The sequence below is a fragment of the Sarcophilus harrisii genome, chromosome 1 (genome assembly GCF_902635505.1).
Source record: "Sarcophilus harrisii chromosome 1, mSarHar1.11, whole genome shotgun sequence".
Lineage (NCBI taxonomy): Eukaryota > Metazoa > Chordata > Mammalia > Dasyuromorphia > Dasyuridae > Sarcophilus > Sarcophilus harrisii.
Window position 1 is genome coordinate 238684376 of NC_045426.1, and position 17691 is coordinate 238702066.

At 30.3% G+C, this 17691-nt stretch overlaps 1 protein-coding gene across 2 annotated transcripts in view; it reads right to left on the reverse strand.

The window, feature by feature from the left end:
* Positions 1-17691, reverse strand: part of DTWD2 (DTW domain containing 2) — a 110170-nt gene that overhangs the window by 59919 nt on the left and 32560 nt on the right. For both annotated transcript variants that reach the window (XM_031938831.1, XM_031938823.1), the window contains exons 2-4: positions 13581-13671; positions 11770-11864; positions 3962-4154 (exon numbers count right to left, since the gene is read on the reverse strand). In XM_031938831.1, coding sequence (XP_031794691.1) covers positions 3962-4154; positions 11770-11864; positions 13581-13671 — 379 coding nt within the window. The remainder of the gene's footprint in view (positions 1-3961; positions 4155-11769; positions 11865-13580; positions 13672-17691) is intronic.

A 17691-nucleotide genomic window follows, 5' to 3' on the forward strand; every position in this document is an offset into this window, starting at 1 on the left:
CTACTATATGCCAGACACTATCTAGGATCTAGGAATACAAAGACACAAATAGAAGGGGAGAAAGAGGAGGAGGAGGAGGAGGAGGAAGAGGAGGAGGAAGAAGAAAAGAAGAAAGAGGAGGAAGAGGAAAAGATGAAGGAGGAGGAGAAGGAGGAGGAAACATAAACTGGATCACTATGATTTAGAGTAGGAAAAGTAAAAGTAGCATCAAAAGGAGAAATTATAAGAACTCATGATATCAATTATAGATTAGAGGAAGAAAAAATCAAAGAAATAAGATCAAATTGCTTAAATTATAGATCACAATACTTCATTGTATTTTTACTTCCTTATCTTCTTTTTCCTTATAAAGAAAAGAATGGGAACAGGGAGAAGAGAAATTATAAAAGGAAAGGAAAGAGAAAACATAAACAAACACAATTGTGAAAGTAAATGGAATTAATTAATCCATAAAATGGAAAGTGGATATAGAATGGATTAGAAAGAGGAATCCAATATTGTTTAAAAGAAAATATATTTGCTACATAAAAATTCATATAGCTAAAATGAATGGTTGGATCAGAATTCATGGTGCCTCCAGTAAATAATTAAAAAGCAAAAGCAGCAATCATGTTCTTAAACAAGGCAACAGTAAAAATAGATATGATTAAAAGAGATAAGAAGGGAAACTAAATTATGTTTAAACATACTACAGGAAACTAAAAATATTACATAATATATATTCACCAGGTCATGGCATATAAGTACTCAAAGGAAAAACAAATCTAATTACAGAGAGAAATAGTGATAAAGGATATTAATATGTTCTTTTCAGATCTAGAAAAAGCTAAAAAAAAAAAAGACAAGAAAGAATGCAAGGGCTTGAATAGAATTTATGAAAACTTAAATATGACAAAGTTTCTAATTATTACTGATTTTGTAATGATTTATATTCATACACACATTACATTATATATACATATATATGCATATATATATATATATAAACTATGCATGATTCCTTTACAAAAACTGACCATGTACTAGAGTTTAATAACCTAATATATGTATAAAAGAAGAAAGAAGAAACATAACCTTTGTTGGAAAAAAAATGCAATGAAATTTATGAAGAAAGTGTTAATGAAAAAAAAGCAAAATTAAGTGGAGATAAATAATTTAATCCTAATGAACTAGTGAGTCAAAAAAAAATCTATAGAAACAAGATAATTTCATCAAAAATGTCTCTGAGACAATATATCAAAACTTTCAAGATATAGTTAAAACAAACCTTAAAAAAGTTTTATATTGTTATTCCTTTGCTTTAACAAGAGGAACAGATCAATGAATCAGCAGGCAATTACAAAATGATAAAAAAGCAAAACATTAAAAAAAGGCAAAATAAAAATTCTGAAAATCAAAGAGATTAACAAAACTAAAAGCAAAAATAATCATCCAATTAAATAAAATTAGGAGTTACCTTATTGAAAAAACTAAAAAAACAAAAACTAATAGATAGTCTAATCTTAGAAAGAGGGAATAAAAATCAAATTAGTAGATCAAAAGCATTCAGCAAATTTCACAGTAAATGAATAAAGATCAAGTCATTTGAAACAATTTTACTAATTGTATGCTAATAAAATTGATAATTTGATTAAAATGAATGTTTACAGAAATAAAGAATTTAAGTAGATTAGTCCCATGAAACTGAACAAGCTATAAATTAGCTCCCAAAGAAAAATTCTTAAAACCAATTAAATTACAAGTCAATTCTATCAAATATTTAAAGAAATTTGATCCCAATATTTGGTAAACTTTGCTAAAAATAATAAGGAAAAAGCTTATTAAATTCCTTTTCTGGTATAAATGCTGTCTTGATATGAAAAAGACAAAGCAGAAAAAGAAACTATCCCTAATAATGATCAACCCAAAAATATAGTACTAAATAGAGTATTAGAAAAAAGACTAAAGCAACATATTAAAAGATTACAATTTGATCTGGTTAATTTAATGGCAGGCATACAGGATATTTGATATTAGGCAAACTTAAATAGAAAATGATAAATATAATAGACTATATTAATAATGAAAAAATTAAAATCATACAATAGCATCAATTGGTGCAGAAAAAGCTTTTTTTTGACAAAATGTAATAACCTCTTTCTGTTAAAAAACACTAGAAAGCATAGAAATATATAGGTCTACTTTTAATATGGTAAATACTATCTAAAACCAAGGGACATGCATCGCAAGAATGTCCATTGTCCCATTATTTGGGGGAAGAGGAGGAGAAATTAAGGCTATAAGCAGAATCAAAGAAGAAATAAAATTGTCGCTTTTTTTGCAGATGATAATGGTAATCTAATTAGGTCCTAAATAGTAAGTGTAAAAAATATAAGTGAAACAATTACCAAATACAGCAAAGCAGCAGGATATAAAATAAACTCACATAAATCATCATTCTTTCTGTATATTATCAACAGAAACCAACCAGAAAGTGAAATTCCATTCAAAATAATAAAATGGAAAAAAAATTGGAATGTATCAACAAGAACTACAAGAACAGAATTACAAAACACCTTAGGAAGAAATAAACAAACCTAACATACATAAGTTCCTCATACTTATGTTATACTAATATGTATAACTATTGGTTCAACCAATTTATTTATTCAGTATATACCAATGAAACTACCAAAAATTGTCAAAGAATTCATCTAAAGGAACAAAAGGTCAATAATTTCAGGAGAAAGTAAAAAAAAAAAATGTGGGAAAGACAGGGCAATACCTTATCTCATGCTATATTACAAAACAGATTTAAAAGTAGTATGGGTTAAAAATGAAAAATGGACTAGTGGAAGATGCATAAGATCTAGAGGCAAACAAATATAGAAACATAATGTTCAATAAATCCAAATCTAAAATAATTCAAGTAAAGACTTCACAGTTAACAAAAATTGCTAAGAAAATTGAAATTTTACCAAGTGAAATGTACCAAGTGCAACTTTTATGAAAGCAATCTGAAGATAAACTAGGTTCTACAGAAGACAATATCTAGAAAAACACAGTTTACCTAAAGGTGTAAAAAACAAAAGATATTCTTGTTTTTGTCGAAATACTAAATAAAAAAAAAAGTATTTAGTTCCATAAGCTTATTATCCATGTAGTATAATACAAGATAACTCTTTTTACACTCCTTGGATAAATGTTAATCAAGGGAAAAAAAAAAAAAAAACAGAAACACACTTGCCCAAAGAATTTGTCTCTGCCATAGAGAACTACCAAGGCAAAATAATTTCCAATGGGTGGTAAGGTCCTCCAGATGTTTCTATGTACAAATGGCACTGTGCTGATTGCACCAAACCTTTGAATATTAATGAACCTCCTAAACAAGGTCTATAATTACTCAAATAGATTTTGGCCTAACAATCCACATAGAAAAAAATCAAGGTGATTTGGAATGCTTATTTTCTAAATACTATTATATAATTATCAATTATTGTAACTATTTAGAGAAAAAAAAGTTCCCTATAAAGTTATATAAGAAATTTAAAAGTACTTAGAAAAATAATATATACTACATATCTATAAATTTAAAGTAAAATAATTCATTGAAAACTTTAGAGTTAATAATATTTACAAAAGCTCAACATATATATTAGTATATGTTTGAACTGTATATCAAAAAATGTTATAGGTGTAAGTTTTACATAGGTCCCGTTTAACAATAAATTATTCGATTTAAAAAAAACAATTTTATATTATGACTTCATCATGAAAATACTAAAGTACTTTTTAAAGTTAATTTAAATTTGATAAAAGTTTCTTCATTGAAAAATATGGCAACATGCATGGTTTATATATATATATAAATAAAAATATATATGCACACAACCACAAACATATGTAGATATATAAGTATACATATATATGCATAATCTATGTGCATACACACACACATAATACAGACACAAATTTCATTTACCTGTCTAGGAAGTCGAAACAGGGAATTCTTGTAGAAAATATCTTTAGCCTGGCTCCAAGTCCCATCAATGATGATGATAGTAGAAAGATGATTAGGAGAATTAGATATCAATTCTTCCAAATTAATTGCTTCAGCACCAGGATACAAAATTAATGTGCCAGGATTTCGGCAAATAGCTGAAAGTTCAGGATCTCTATTATGAAAAAAAAAAAAAAAGTTTTTTAAGGGATTTTAGAAATAGTTTATACTGTATTCAATTTCCCTATCCCCATCCATGAGTCTACTCATCCAAACAGGCAAAAATAGCAACTCTCAGTCAAAAAACTTAAGATAGTAGATTCCCCAAACATTGTCATAATTTAGTTACTCTCTAGTCTTTTATATCTCTACCATTATTCCCCTTTTTGGTGGTACCACCTAATTCTGATAGCCATTAGTATTTTATTTCTAACCCAAATCAATAATTTTTACTCATTAGGCAATCAGGAAACAAAATTATCATTCTTTGCAGGTAATAAGATTTTTTTAAAGCATCCTAGATAATCAACTAAAAAACTTCAAACAACAACTTTAGCAAAGTTACATTTTATAAAATAAACCCTCATAAATCATCACCATTTCTATATATTACCAACAAAGCTCAGCAGCAAGAGATACAAAGAGAAATTCCATTTAAAATAACTGTTGATAGCATAAAATATTTGGGAAATCTATCTGCCAAAGGAAAGTCAAGAACTATATGAGCAAAACTACAAAACACTTTCTATACAAATAAAGTCAGATCTAAACAATTGGAAAAATATTTTTTGGGATTTTTGGGGGGGATTTTTGAGCTCCCTAGCCAGAAAAGTGGGAAAGTTGAGCACCTAGGTAGTACAATGGATAGAGTGCCAAGTCTGGAGTCAGAAATGTGAGAAGTAAAATTCTAAGGTTTTGTTTCAACAGTTGAAAAGTTTCAGAGTCTCAGAGCTTCCCTCTCCATTACCATGATAGAAAAGAATGTGACATAAGCTTTAAGGTCAGAACATCCTGGCTGAAGAGACTTGAAAGGAAAGAGAAAGGGGAAGGAGAAGGGGAAGGGGAAGGAGAAAGAAAAAGGATAGGAAAGGAAAGAGAAAGGGAAAAGAGAAAAAGGGAAAGGGAAAGGGAAAAAGAAAAAGAAAAAGGGAAAGGGAAAGAGAACAAGGAAAGAAAAACAAAGATTTGAAGTATTCTTAAAAAAAAAAAAAAAGTCATAAACAAGTCTAATGACTTACAAACCAGCCCAAAAAGGAAGGAGGGGATGGGTGTGGGGGCTTATTAAAAAAAAAAAAAAAAAATACAACTACCAAGGAAATCAAAAGTAATGAAAGAAATTACCCCTATCTTTATAATCTATTTTTTAAAAGCCTAGAATATGAAAAATACTTATGGGAGTTAAAATAACAGTAACAATGAGAAGGGGATCATTAAGGGATTTCTTTACAAAGAAATAGAGGTTAGAAAGACAGAAGTGATGGTGGAGGAAAAGACTTGAAAAACCATGATATAAATCTCACAATTCTCCTTTTAGGTGAATTAATGTATTTTCTGAGATTGCATAATTGGAAAGGTAAGTAAATTGCATAATGGGAAGTAAATAAAAGAGAGGAGAAGAGGTTAAAGATCAAAGGAAGTATGTAATTCTTGTAGTCCAAGAATTAATTTTGCTGATGTTACTCTTATTTTTTTTTTTAATTTATTAATGGCTTTCTGGAAAAATGAGGAAAGAAACACTTGAAAAAAATTCGGATGTGAAAATAAAAGCAAGTAAAAATATTTTTAAAGAACCAATTGCAACCATACTATCAAACAAACAAACAAAGAAAACAAATCCACAATACAGAGAAAAATAAGAAAATTACATTTTTCTAAAAAGAAGCTGAGACAACAAATCATTGTCAAGATGAAATTTATATGCTCCAAACGCCATAATATCTAAATTCATAGAAGGAAAAATTAACTAAAGTACAAGAAAATGTAGATAGTAATACAATAATGATAGTAATATCTCTCTCTCAGAGTTGGACAAATCTAAGAAGAAAATAAAATGAGAAATACAGAATTTAACAAATTGCCGAAGGAATTAGAGCTAAAGACTTATGGTGTTTTCTAAATGATGCCATTAAAAATTATAAAATATATCTCAGAATTACATGGAACCTTTACAAAAATTGCCCACAAATTAGTGCACAGAGATATTATAAATTTTAAAAGGTAAAAATAGTTAACACATCCCTTATAAACTCAATTACAATAAAAAAATTATAATCAATTTAGGGAGCTTAAAAAAAACCTGTATTAATTAGAGACTTAATAATAATTAAATTTTGTATAACAAATGGAATAAGGAACAAAACCACTAAAAATCATAACTGGGAAAGATAATGATGACAAAAATGATAAATTTTCAATAATTCATTCTCAGAAAAGAGAACACAATTTGTTATAAAGTAGGGTTTCTTATTTCCTTCCTGTTATAGAGATTCCTGTGGCAACTTGGTAGACCCATTCTTAAAATAATGTCTTTAGATGTATAAAATAAAAACAATAACAAAAGGAAGCTTTCTATTGAACAGTTATCGAAATGTATATTTTTTAAAATATGTTCATAGACCCCACATTAGGAGGGTCCTGCTTGTAAAGAAATGTAAAAGAGGCAGGAAAAAAAATGTCCTGATGCTGAGAGTTCTATCAAACTTTTAAAGAAGAATTAATAGCAATACTACACAAATCATCCTCAAAAATTGAGAAAGTATGCTAGCTATCATGCTCCTTTCAAAATATATATATATATAACATATTATATATATATATATATTTCTAATATCTAAACTAGTAAACACTAAAACAAACTATAGGCAAAAATCATCAATATCAATTCAAATTTTCAAATAAAAATCTATAAACAGATTACAGCAATTTATACCAAGTTGTATTTACCGTAGAAGGCTAAGAGTCAGAAAGGGACCTTTTTTATATCCTAAAAAATATCTACTTAACATAACAAGGAAGCATTATATGCAATAAGAAAATATTCCTTGAGAGAGAGGACTGTCTGTCTTTCCTTCTATATTATTCACTAGTACCTGGCACATAATAGGTTCTTAACAAATGATTGCTGACTAATCCTACTTTATTCCTACGAATAAAGGAGTAAAGCAAAGACACTCGTTTCCTCTATTATTTGGCATAGTTCTAAAAATGCTAGCAATAGCAAAACAAGAGAAAGAAATCAAAGGCATAAAGATGGGAGGTTGGGGGAAAAGAGGGAAAGGATTATATAATGCCTATTATAAATATTATTCTCTTACTGGATCCTCAGAACAACTGTTACTGTCTTTATTTTATGGTTAAGGAAATGGAGGCAGCAGTTAAAGGATTTGATCAGGGTTACATAGCTAGTGTCTGAGGGCATATTTGAACTCAGGTCTTCTTGATTTCAAGACTAGTTCTCTTTCCACTATTTCCACCTAGCTGCCTCAGGTAATGATAATCAGCATAGGGCATCAGCATATAAAACAAATTAAGAAAAATAATATCAGAAAAGTGAAGGCTACAGAATAAATGCAAAAAAATAGCTTTTCTATACAATAATAATATGATCTACAAGGCAACAATAGAATAGGAAGTCTTATTCCAAATAATAAAGAATACATACAATATCTAAATCTATCAAAGTACAATCAGTACTTGTATATATTCGATTAAAGAAATAAAGAACTTTAATAGTTGGAGAAATATTCAGTACTCATACTTGGGTCCTGAAAATATGAGAAAAGTTACAATAATGCCTAAATTAATTTATCATTTAATATTATACCAATCAAACTATCAAAGGATACTTTATAGAACACTGTAAAATAATAACAAAATTTATTTGGAGGAACAAAAGATATAGCATATTATGAGAAAAATGATAAAAAGTAAAAATGAAATTAATAATATCATTTGCAGACTTTATATTATATTATAAACTAAAGGTGATGAAAATCATTTGGTTATGGTTAAAAAAGAGTAGATAAATGTAATGAACTAGAAAAAGGAGAATTAGAAGTAATGGAAATTAGAAAAGAGCTCTTTTTATAATAAGAATTACTGAAGAAACTGGAAAGCAGTCTGGGAGAAATTTGTTTTAGATGAAAGACATACTATATTACACAATAAATTGGATATGAGACCCAAATGTGAATTATTATGGTACAAAAACATAAATAAAAGAAAAGCATAAGAAGAGATGAGAGAAATTTCTAAGCAAGCAAGAAATAGAGAATCACAAAAGATGAAACAAGCAATTTTGATTATATAAAATTGAAAAGCCACTGCACAAATAAAATTAACATATATAGAATATTAAGAAGGAAGCAACTGAATTAGGCAAAAAAACTAAATCAAATTTCTAAGATAAAATCATTGATTAAAAGAAAGGTTTCATAAATGCCAAAACTGGAAACAAAGTAGATCTACATCAATTAGGAAAAGGTTTACTATGCTATAAGAAATGACAAACAAGAATACAAAAAAGCATGGGAAAATTTACCTTAACTAATTGATACAAAGTAAATTAAAGAGAGTCAAGAAAACAATGTAAATGGAAAGAACAACACCACAAAACAATCAGAGATGAATTACATGAAACAAACTTGGCCCAAAGAATAAATATAAAAAAAGATATTTTCCCTGATTTTTTGAAGAGGTTCCACAAGTATGGAACATTAAATATGATGCCAAATTTTTTTGATGTAATCATTTGTTTTGCTGATGTTTTTCTCTATTTCCTCTTTTTTTCCTTTCTTAAAGAAATCCTTGTTATAAAGACTATGGCATCCCAAGAGAGGAAAGAAAGAAAGAGACAGAGGGAAATCTCAAAGATGTTTAAATAACAATAACAACAGCAACTAAAAATTTTTTTAAAAAAGAAATCATCTGCTCTTTCTCTCTCTCTCTCTCTCTCTCTCTATATATATATATATATATATATATATTTCTTTCTCTATATATATATATATATTATATATATATATATATATATATATATATATATATATATATATATATATCTTTCTACATATGTATGTGTACATGCTCTAAGATCATTATAAAGAAATTATTAGCAAGGTCTGGAAGACTTCTTAATAATTTATATCTTCCAACACTGAATATCATGGCTCTATACAGGTTTGCAATGTTTGCCATACTCATTATTTATTTCTTGTTTCTATTCCGGAGGTCTGTAGTCTATATTTGTGAAGACCGTGTATTTTTAAATCAGCAGGAGTCAGGAATTCAGGTTAGGAGAAAATCGTCTATCTTTATTCTCAGTGAAGAAGGATCGGAGGTGGAAGAGAATCGGCGATAGCAATGTGTGCAGCTGAGTCAAGAAGCTAGCTAGACTAGTAGCCACAACACCAGCCGCTAGGAGTATGGAACCCAGGCCCAATCTCTCCCAGCTTCTCTTCCTGTCTCCCTCTGCCTCCACCCACCAAAATCGTCATTTCCTATACAACACATCAGGACTTGCACAGAGAGTGGGCAGGGACCATTCTTTATCCAATCATGTATATTATTAGAGTATAGACCAATTACTATTTAGCCTCACGTACTTGGGACCTCAGTGCATCAACTCAAACCTCAGCCCATTACATATATTACTAGCAAAATTACTTCCATCCAGTTTATATTCATCTTTACCAAAATGATGTCTAACAAATTTCTTCCCTCATATACATATGTCTTCTTGTGGTGTTCTCTTCTTTTTTATAATATATGATGGATCTCTGTGGGCGCAGGCTTCTTGGGGAGGTTTTCTGGAGGCAACCTTAGTTTCAGTTCAGAGTAATAATCACTCCAAATACAGCCAGCTGATAAAATCCAAAGGTTTATTTTCTCCTTCCTTGATTCCAAGAGCTCTTGCAGCTTGTCCTTTGCTTCTGCCTCTGCCTCAACTCCAACTAGTGGCTTTCAATCTTCCGAAGTGACTGGCTCTAGCTCAACTCCCACTCGTGGCTTCTTCTGAACTGACCCTGACTGGCTCATTGAAACTTTTTTTATCCTCGGTGTAAAAGGTTGACTTCTCCTCCAAGAGAGAGTGGGATTGTGGATTTCTGACATGTGAATCTCATATTGAATACTGACTTGTGAATCTCCCAAAAGTGTGAACTCCAATGAGTACTTAAATACATTAGTGAGTTAGAGAATTTGCTAAATTAGGCAACTGACATCACTTTGTAAGGATTTGCTCTAATGTGTGAACCAATAAGCATTGTATCTATTCCACTGAGTTAACACTAGGATTCTAACATCTTCCTTGAGTTATCACCTTGTTTCAAGTTGTGGCTCATAACATCTTCTTAATATACAATGCTACTCTGTCCCTTCTTCTACATAGACATTGACACTTTTTTACTTCATCAATACAGAAGTTATTCAGTTCTTCTAATAAGCATGCAAAGATCTCACACTGAGTACATACTAAATATGTTTCCAGAAAGTACAATGATTCTTGGTGCTCTCTGTTTTCTTTGTCTACAAACATCACTAGCACTATGGAGGTAGAAGGGACTTATGTTATGCTGAAGATAATTTTGCACTTTACTCTATTTCATAGATTGCCATGGCCAAATGATTCATCATCTACTGGCCAACCCTTGGGGATGAGCCATTTATTCTTATATAGCATACCCAGACTTTCCATAAGATCAGGCTCAGTATTTATAGCTTGTTGGAGCCCTCCAATGCTTACTCTTCACCAAAATTATCTTGTGAATCTGTCACTTTCTCAACAGAATGAAGCAACACAAAACTATGCAGATGCTGAACTAAATATATTTTCATGCATAATACACATTTATCTCCATGAATTCATCAAAGACCTATGAGTTTACTAGCATGCTATTCATGGAGGAATTAACTCCTCCAGTGCAGGGCAAAAGTGATACATAATGTATAATCATAGAAAGTTGCCTAGAGATCAGAGAGATGAAGTGACTTGCTTATAGTCACCCTGCATGTAAGCGGCAGGACTTATTTAAGTCCATCAATGTATCTATTATTAACATAACATTTCTCTCATGTACATGTGTACAAGCATTATTTCCAATATAGCACAATAAATGTGTATTAGGTATTTACTATGCCAGTCATTAAATCACAATGCCAGTCATTAAGAATATAAATATAAAACAAACTGCAGTCCATGATTTTATGGGATTAAAATTCCACTGGACAATATATTTCTATTTTATACAGATTCTGGACTCCACCACTTTGGATGGGCCACCTGTTGAAGCAACACAGTAGTCAAGAACAAGTAGAAATGAAAAGAAGTAAATTCAGGTCAGTGCTGGAAGCACTAAGAAAAAGTATTCACTGAAATCCTGAGCTACAAGCAGATTCACAATAGAGGAGAGGGATTAAAGTTAGTAAAATAGGGACATTAGGTCTATTCTCTAAGAAGGCAGTTAGAAGAGGGGAAAAAAAAAGAATTAAAAAAAAAAGGTATGCCATTTTTATAATAGTAGAAATTTGGGGAATTGATGCTACTAAATTTTAAGGTGATTAAAAATATAAACTTGTTTATTTTGTCTATCTTTAAGAATAGTTCAAAAATCACTTTATATAATTAAAACCTGCTAAAAATGCATCTTCATAAAACACAAGAGTGCCTATCACACTGGATTAGTTAGACCACTCACCCTGAGAAGTTGTACTTGATAGACAAATTCAGGCCACAATTTTGAAATATCCAAAAATATGACAGTAAAATAGAATTGAAATAAAAGTAGATTTACCTTTCTTCACTGAAGCGTCGACCAATCTTGACCTTAACCTTGTCCTGGGGAAGGCATGCAGCAAGCAGAGGTACTGTTCGTAATACTTTGTTTTCCTTTAATTAAAAAGCTAAATCAGTTTTATACAGATAAGCATAATGTACACATTTTATTTTTAATTTTTCCATTTTTAAAAATACTGCCATTTGAAAAGCATCAATCAAAAAGCACTTATATATCTACTATATGCCAAGCACTGTACTGAATCTCTAAGATTACAAATACTACAAATGAAAAAAAAAAATCTCTCCTCTAATGGAATTTACATTCTTTCTGGGAAAAAAAAAAAGAAATACATATATAAATACATAAAATAAATATAAAGAGAATAAATACACAGTACCTATAAGAGTACACTAGCAATTGAGGGAACCAGAGAAAGTTTCAAGCAAAAGGTGGTTAAGCTGCATCTTAAAAGAAGAGCTCAGAATTAATTACTGGGGGTAAGGGAAAGGAGAGTTGAATTGATGGCAATGAGAAGAAAACATACTCCAGGTTTAAGGGTGGCCAACACAAAGGCATGAAGACAGAATTTGGAGTGTACCATAAAGCATAGGAAAGGAAGTAACATATGTGTGTGTGTGTGTGTGTGTGTGTGTGTGTGTGTATAATGAGGCCAGAAAGATAAGTTGGCTTGAGATTGCAATAGGCTTTAAGAGGTAAACAAAGGAATCAGTATTTTATCCAGAGGCAACAGTATACAAAAGTTTACCTAGCAAGAGAAAGGAAAATAATTTTGGCTGGGCCTGGTGGCACAACCCTTGGAGTAGGAAGGCTCTGACTGGGTAGAGTTTCTGGACTAGGTTAGAAGACAAAGTGTGAGGACTGAGGAATGAGTGAAAAGAAGTAGAAAGCACCTAATTTAGATGGCTATTCATAGAAATTTGGTTATGAAAGGAAAAGATATTTTTTTAAAAATAGCTTCAGGAGACAGTAGGAAAAATTTAGTAAAGTTGAGGGAGACTTGGGAGAGAGAGAAAAAGTGTAAATGATTGAGGGAGAAATCTCCTGGAGAGGCTGGGCAGGGATGGAGTCTCTGGCAAATGTAGAGGTGTTGCCCTTTCTTTTTTCTTAGGTATTGACCTTTTTTAAAGTAAACGCCTCTACATTTACCAAGAGAAAGGACTGCCTAGTAGTCACCAAGTAAAGGAAAGGAAACAGTAGGAAATGATGTCCAGCAGTTTTGAAATGAAGAAGGGAAAAGAGAGTAAATGTTCGTTCAATGGTCTAAATTTTCTCATTAAAGTAAGTCTCCAGGTGAGATTAGAGAACAGAGATGTGGAAAACTTAAAAAAAAAGAAATTTAAAATTCATTTTAAAAAACCTGATAAGAGTAATTCTTCTATTTTAAAGGAAGTAAAACATACTTATATACATAGAACAGGAAGAAAAAATAGGTTTTGGATTCAGATACAGATTAAGTTTCCAAGCTATTAAAGCAGTAATTTCCTTTGTTTATTAAAAAAAAAAAAAAAAACTCAAAATTCTCACCAGATGACATGAAATTTTCAAAATCAACTAAAATTCCTGACCACAAGTTAGCAAAATTATCAAATGGTTCTTAAATAGTATTGTTGCTATACTACATATCACCTATAAAACGTTAACAAATGAGAAAAAAGACACTACAAAAAGAACATAATTTTCCCAAAAAGAAAATATTAACTTAGTTTTTTAAATGTTAATAATATCTACATGTACAACACTGTTTCCCATTGATTTTTTCCATACATTATTAGTTAACTTTCATTACTTCCCATATTATTACTTACCTCTGCTGGATGCTGAATTATATATAGGTTGGTAGAGATATGTAGAGGATGTACTGGCAAAAATGGACATAAGCAGACCTTCTGGGGACGGCTGCAGAATTAGGGGAAGGGGAGGAAGAAAGTGTCAAAAATTAAGAAAATTCAATGCCATTTTAATGAAGCCAAACATTTATATAATCCCAATTGGCAAGTATGGTATTATTGTTTAGTTCAGGGAATTATGAATTATATTCCTTTGTAAAAACTTCATGCTGGACACTGGAATTTTCATTTTTTAAATTTAGTATTATTTATTATTAAATTTTAATTTTTTAATTTATTTCTTTATTAAAAATAAGTCTTATGGATTGGGGGGGAGAGTTTGTATCAATAATTTCTAGCTATACCACACAACCAATCTATTTCTACGCAGAACTAAACTTTCTCTTGTAAACAAAGAAAAACAATTCATCAAAACCCTCCAGACAACAAATCAGACAAGTCTAACTTCATAAATCTCTGCTGCTCTACCAAAAGCAAAGAAATATGTTCACTTGTACATTATTTAGTTTTTCATTTATCCAAAGTTCAATTTTGTTTTGATAATTTTTTCATATATATTGTTATGGTTATTACATTTAATGTCCTGCTTATTTTAATGTGCATCAATTCATACAATTTGTCCAGTGGTTCCCCAATGAATGTCTATTTTGTAAATGGTTCCTTGTTGATATAAATATACATACATATATGTATATATATATATATATATACACATATTTATTGTATATTTACTGATATATTTAATATTATATGTATTTGCCATCATATACCTACATTTTGGAGTATATAATGGACCATTATAGATTTTACTTCCTTAAAGGAAATTTGTGACTCTTTTTTGTATAAATAGCACATCTATTAAAGAGAATACATAATACTTTTTGGAAAAACATAAGCAGCATCTTAAAATTTTAAATGAATAATACATTTTACTTTTATGCAACAGATTCACACTAATAGGATGTACCAGGACTCTCAATATTACTTCTAAAATTTCAATAAAAGAACATGTTATATACCTAAACATGTATGTTAGTATATATCTTCTACTAAAGATCTAATCTAACAGCCCATCCTGGAGAGATGATCAGTTTTTACCAAGTCATGCAAGTAGAATAAATGGAGTTATTTTATACCAAGATGGGTCATCTTTGGGTCAGTCTTATCCATTGTCTGAAGATCAACCTATAATATGATAGAGTTTCACCTTCAGTTAGTAGCAGAGTGATGAATTTTTTAGCAACTCAAAATCATTTTCTCAGCAATAAAGGGAGTGGGATCTGCATTGTATTGTAGAAGCAATGACAATGAAATTACAAATCTTTAATGTATTAAAGTAGGAATTACATTAGTCACACAAATCAGTTTTATTAAACTACTATCACACTATCTCCACAAAAGTCATTTTCTGCTACATTATGGTAAAAAGTGACCCCAAGTTCTGAAAGATTATTTTAGTGGAGTATAAATTCTGTCAAGTTCTACCAAACTATTAAGATTTTAAACACAGGACCAACAAAGAGTGTATTAGTTATCTAAGCATCAGCCTAAGAAAATTCAGAAAAGTTCATCATCAGAACTGGTTACTGAGTGATATTTATTTCAACTATAAATTCCATGGTATTTTATTTTCCAAATACCTTTAAAGATAGTTTTCAACATTTACTTTTGTTGTACTCTGTACTCCAAATTTTTCTCACTCCCTCTTTTACATCCCCCCCTCCTAAAGAAAACAACCAATATGATATGGGTTAAATAAGTGTAGTCATTTTAAACGTATTTCCCTATTTGTCATGTTGTTTAAGAAAATCAGACCAAAAGGGGAAAAAAAAAAACACACAAGAAAAACAAACAAAATGTGAAAATAGTATATTTCAATCTATATTCAGTCTCTATAATTTCTTTAAATGTATATGGCATTTTCCATCTCAAGACTACTGGAATTTCCTTGTATCGTTGTATTGTTGAGAAGAGATAAATCCATCACATCAACTACAAATATCATTAAACAACCTATTAAGCTACAGAGTGGGTTTTCATAATATGTATGAGTAGATAGAATATCTAAACTAATGAAATCATAGACAGCTTGATTTAACAATGCAACGTAACTGGCTTGAATAAATAGGTCCTTAGTCTTGTTAAATACTATAAGTCTGAATAAAAATAACTGGATGGTTAGGAGGAGAAAGAGTGTGCAAACTTCTACATATTATAAGCCTTTTTGTTGTTATTGTTCAGTAGATTTTCAGTTGTGTCTGATTCTTCTTGACCCTATTTGGGGTTTTCTTGGCAGAGATACTACAGTAGTTTGCCATTCCCTTACCAGCTCATTTTGCAGATGAGGAAACTGAAGCAAAGCTAAGTGACTTCTCCAGGTTCATTCACAATACCAATAAGTGTTTGGTGCCAGATTTGAACTTGGATACAGATGCTAAGAGGTAGGATAACTGGTCAGAAAGAGATTGTAGAGAACCTTCAGGCAGCACTGTGCAGGACTCTGTTGCATTGTCCATACTTAGCTCTGGGACTTTAGAGTGAAAAGGAACACTAGCCTACTAAGGCTGATCCCATGGGAAAATATTAATTGACTTTGAGTACCCTAAATTGACAATTCTACCTAAATTAATCTAAAAACATTATTTAGGGTTATATCAATCAAGCTACCAAAAAAAAGTTATTTTATAGAGATAGAAAAAAGAGAAATAAAATTCATCTGGAAAAACAAAAAAATCAAGAGAATCAATGAAAAAAAAAATTGAAGGAAGGTAACCTAACACTGCCAAATCTCAAACTATATTTCAAAGCAGTCTGGTACTGGCTCAGAATAGTGGTAGAAAACTGGAATAGATTAGTACACAAAACACAATAGTAAATGGCCATAATAATTTAGTATTTGATAAAAATACATAGATCCCAGTTTTGAGGACAAGAACTCTCTATTTGACAAAAACTACTGGAAAAACTGAGAAACAGTCTGGCAAAAACTAGGTATAGACCACAACTCACATTTACCAAGATAAGGACAAAGTAAGGACATGATTTAGACATAAAGAGTGATACTGGAGACAAATTATGGGACAGGGGAATATTTTACCTGTCAAATCTATGTATAAGGGAAGAATTTATGACCAAACAAGAAACAGACAGTATTATAGGATATAAAATGAATAATTTCAATTATACTATATTAAAAAAGTTTTGCACAAGCAAAACTAATGCAGCCAAGATTAGAAGGAAAACAGAAAACCAGGGAGTCAAAGGGGAAATTATAGCAAATTTCTCTAAAAAAGGCCTCATTTTTTCAAACACATAGAGAACCAAGTCAAATTTTATAAGAATACAAATCATTCCCCAACAGACAAATGGTCAAAGGACATAAACAGGCAATTTTCAGGTGAAAGCTATCTATAGACATATGAAAAAGGTACTTTAAAACATTATTGATTAGATAAATGCAAATTAAAATAACTCTTAGATACCATCTCACAATTATCAGATTAGCTAATATGACAAAAAAGAAAATTGATAAATGTTGGAGGAATGTGAGAAAATTGGGACATTAATGCTCTGTTAGTAGAGTTACAAATTGATCCAACCATTCTGGAAAGAAATTTGAAATTATGCCCAAAGGATTATAGTACTATATTTTATATTCTTTTACCCAGCAATACCACTATTAGATTTGTATCCTAAAGAGATTTTTTTTTTTTGAAAAGGGAAAATGATCTATATGTACAAAGAATATTTATAATAGTTATTTTTGTTAGCAAAGAATTAGAAATTGGAAGTAAATCCATCAAATGGAAAATGGATAAATAAGTTGTGGTATTATTGTGCTATAAAAAATAATGAGAACAGGATGCTTTAAAAAAAAAATCTGAAAAGACTTAAATGAACTGATACAGAATAAAGTAAGCACAACCAAGAGAATATTGTATACAATAATAGCAATATTGTATGATGATCCACTGTGAATATTTTAGCTATTCTCAGCAGTATAATGATCCAAGACAATTACAAAAGATTTATGATTTACATTGCTATTCACTTCCAGAAGAAAAACTGA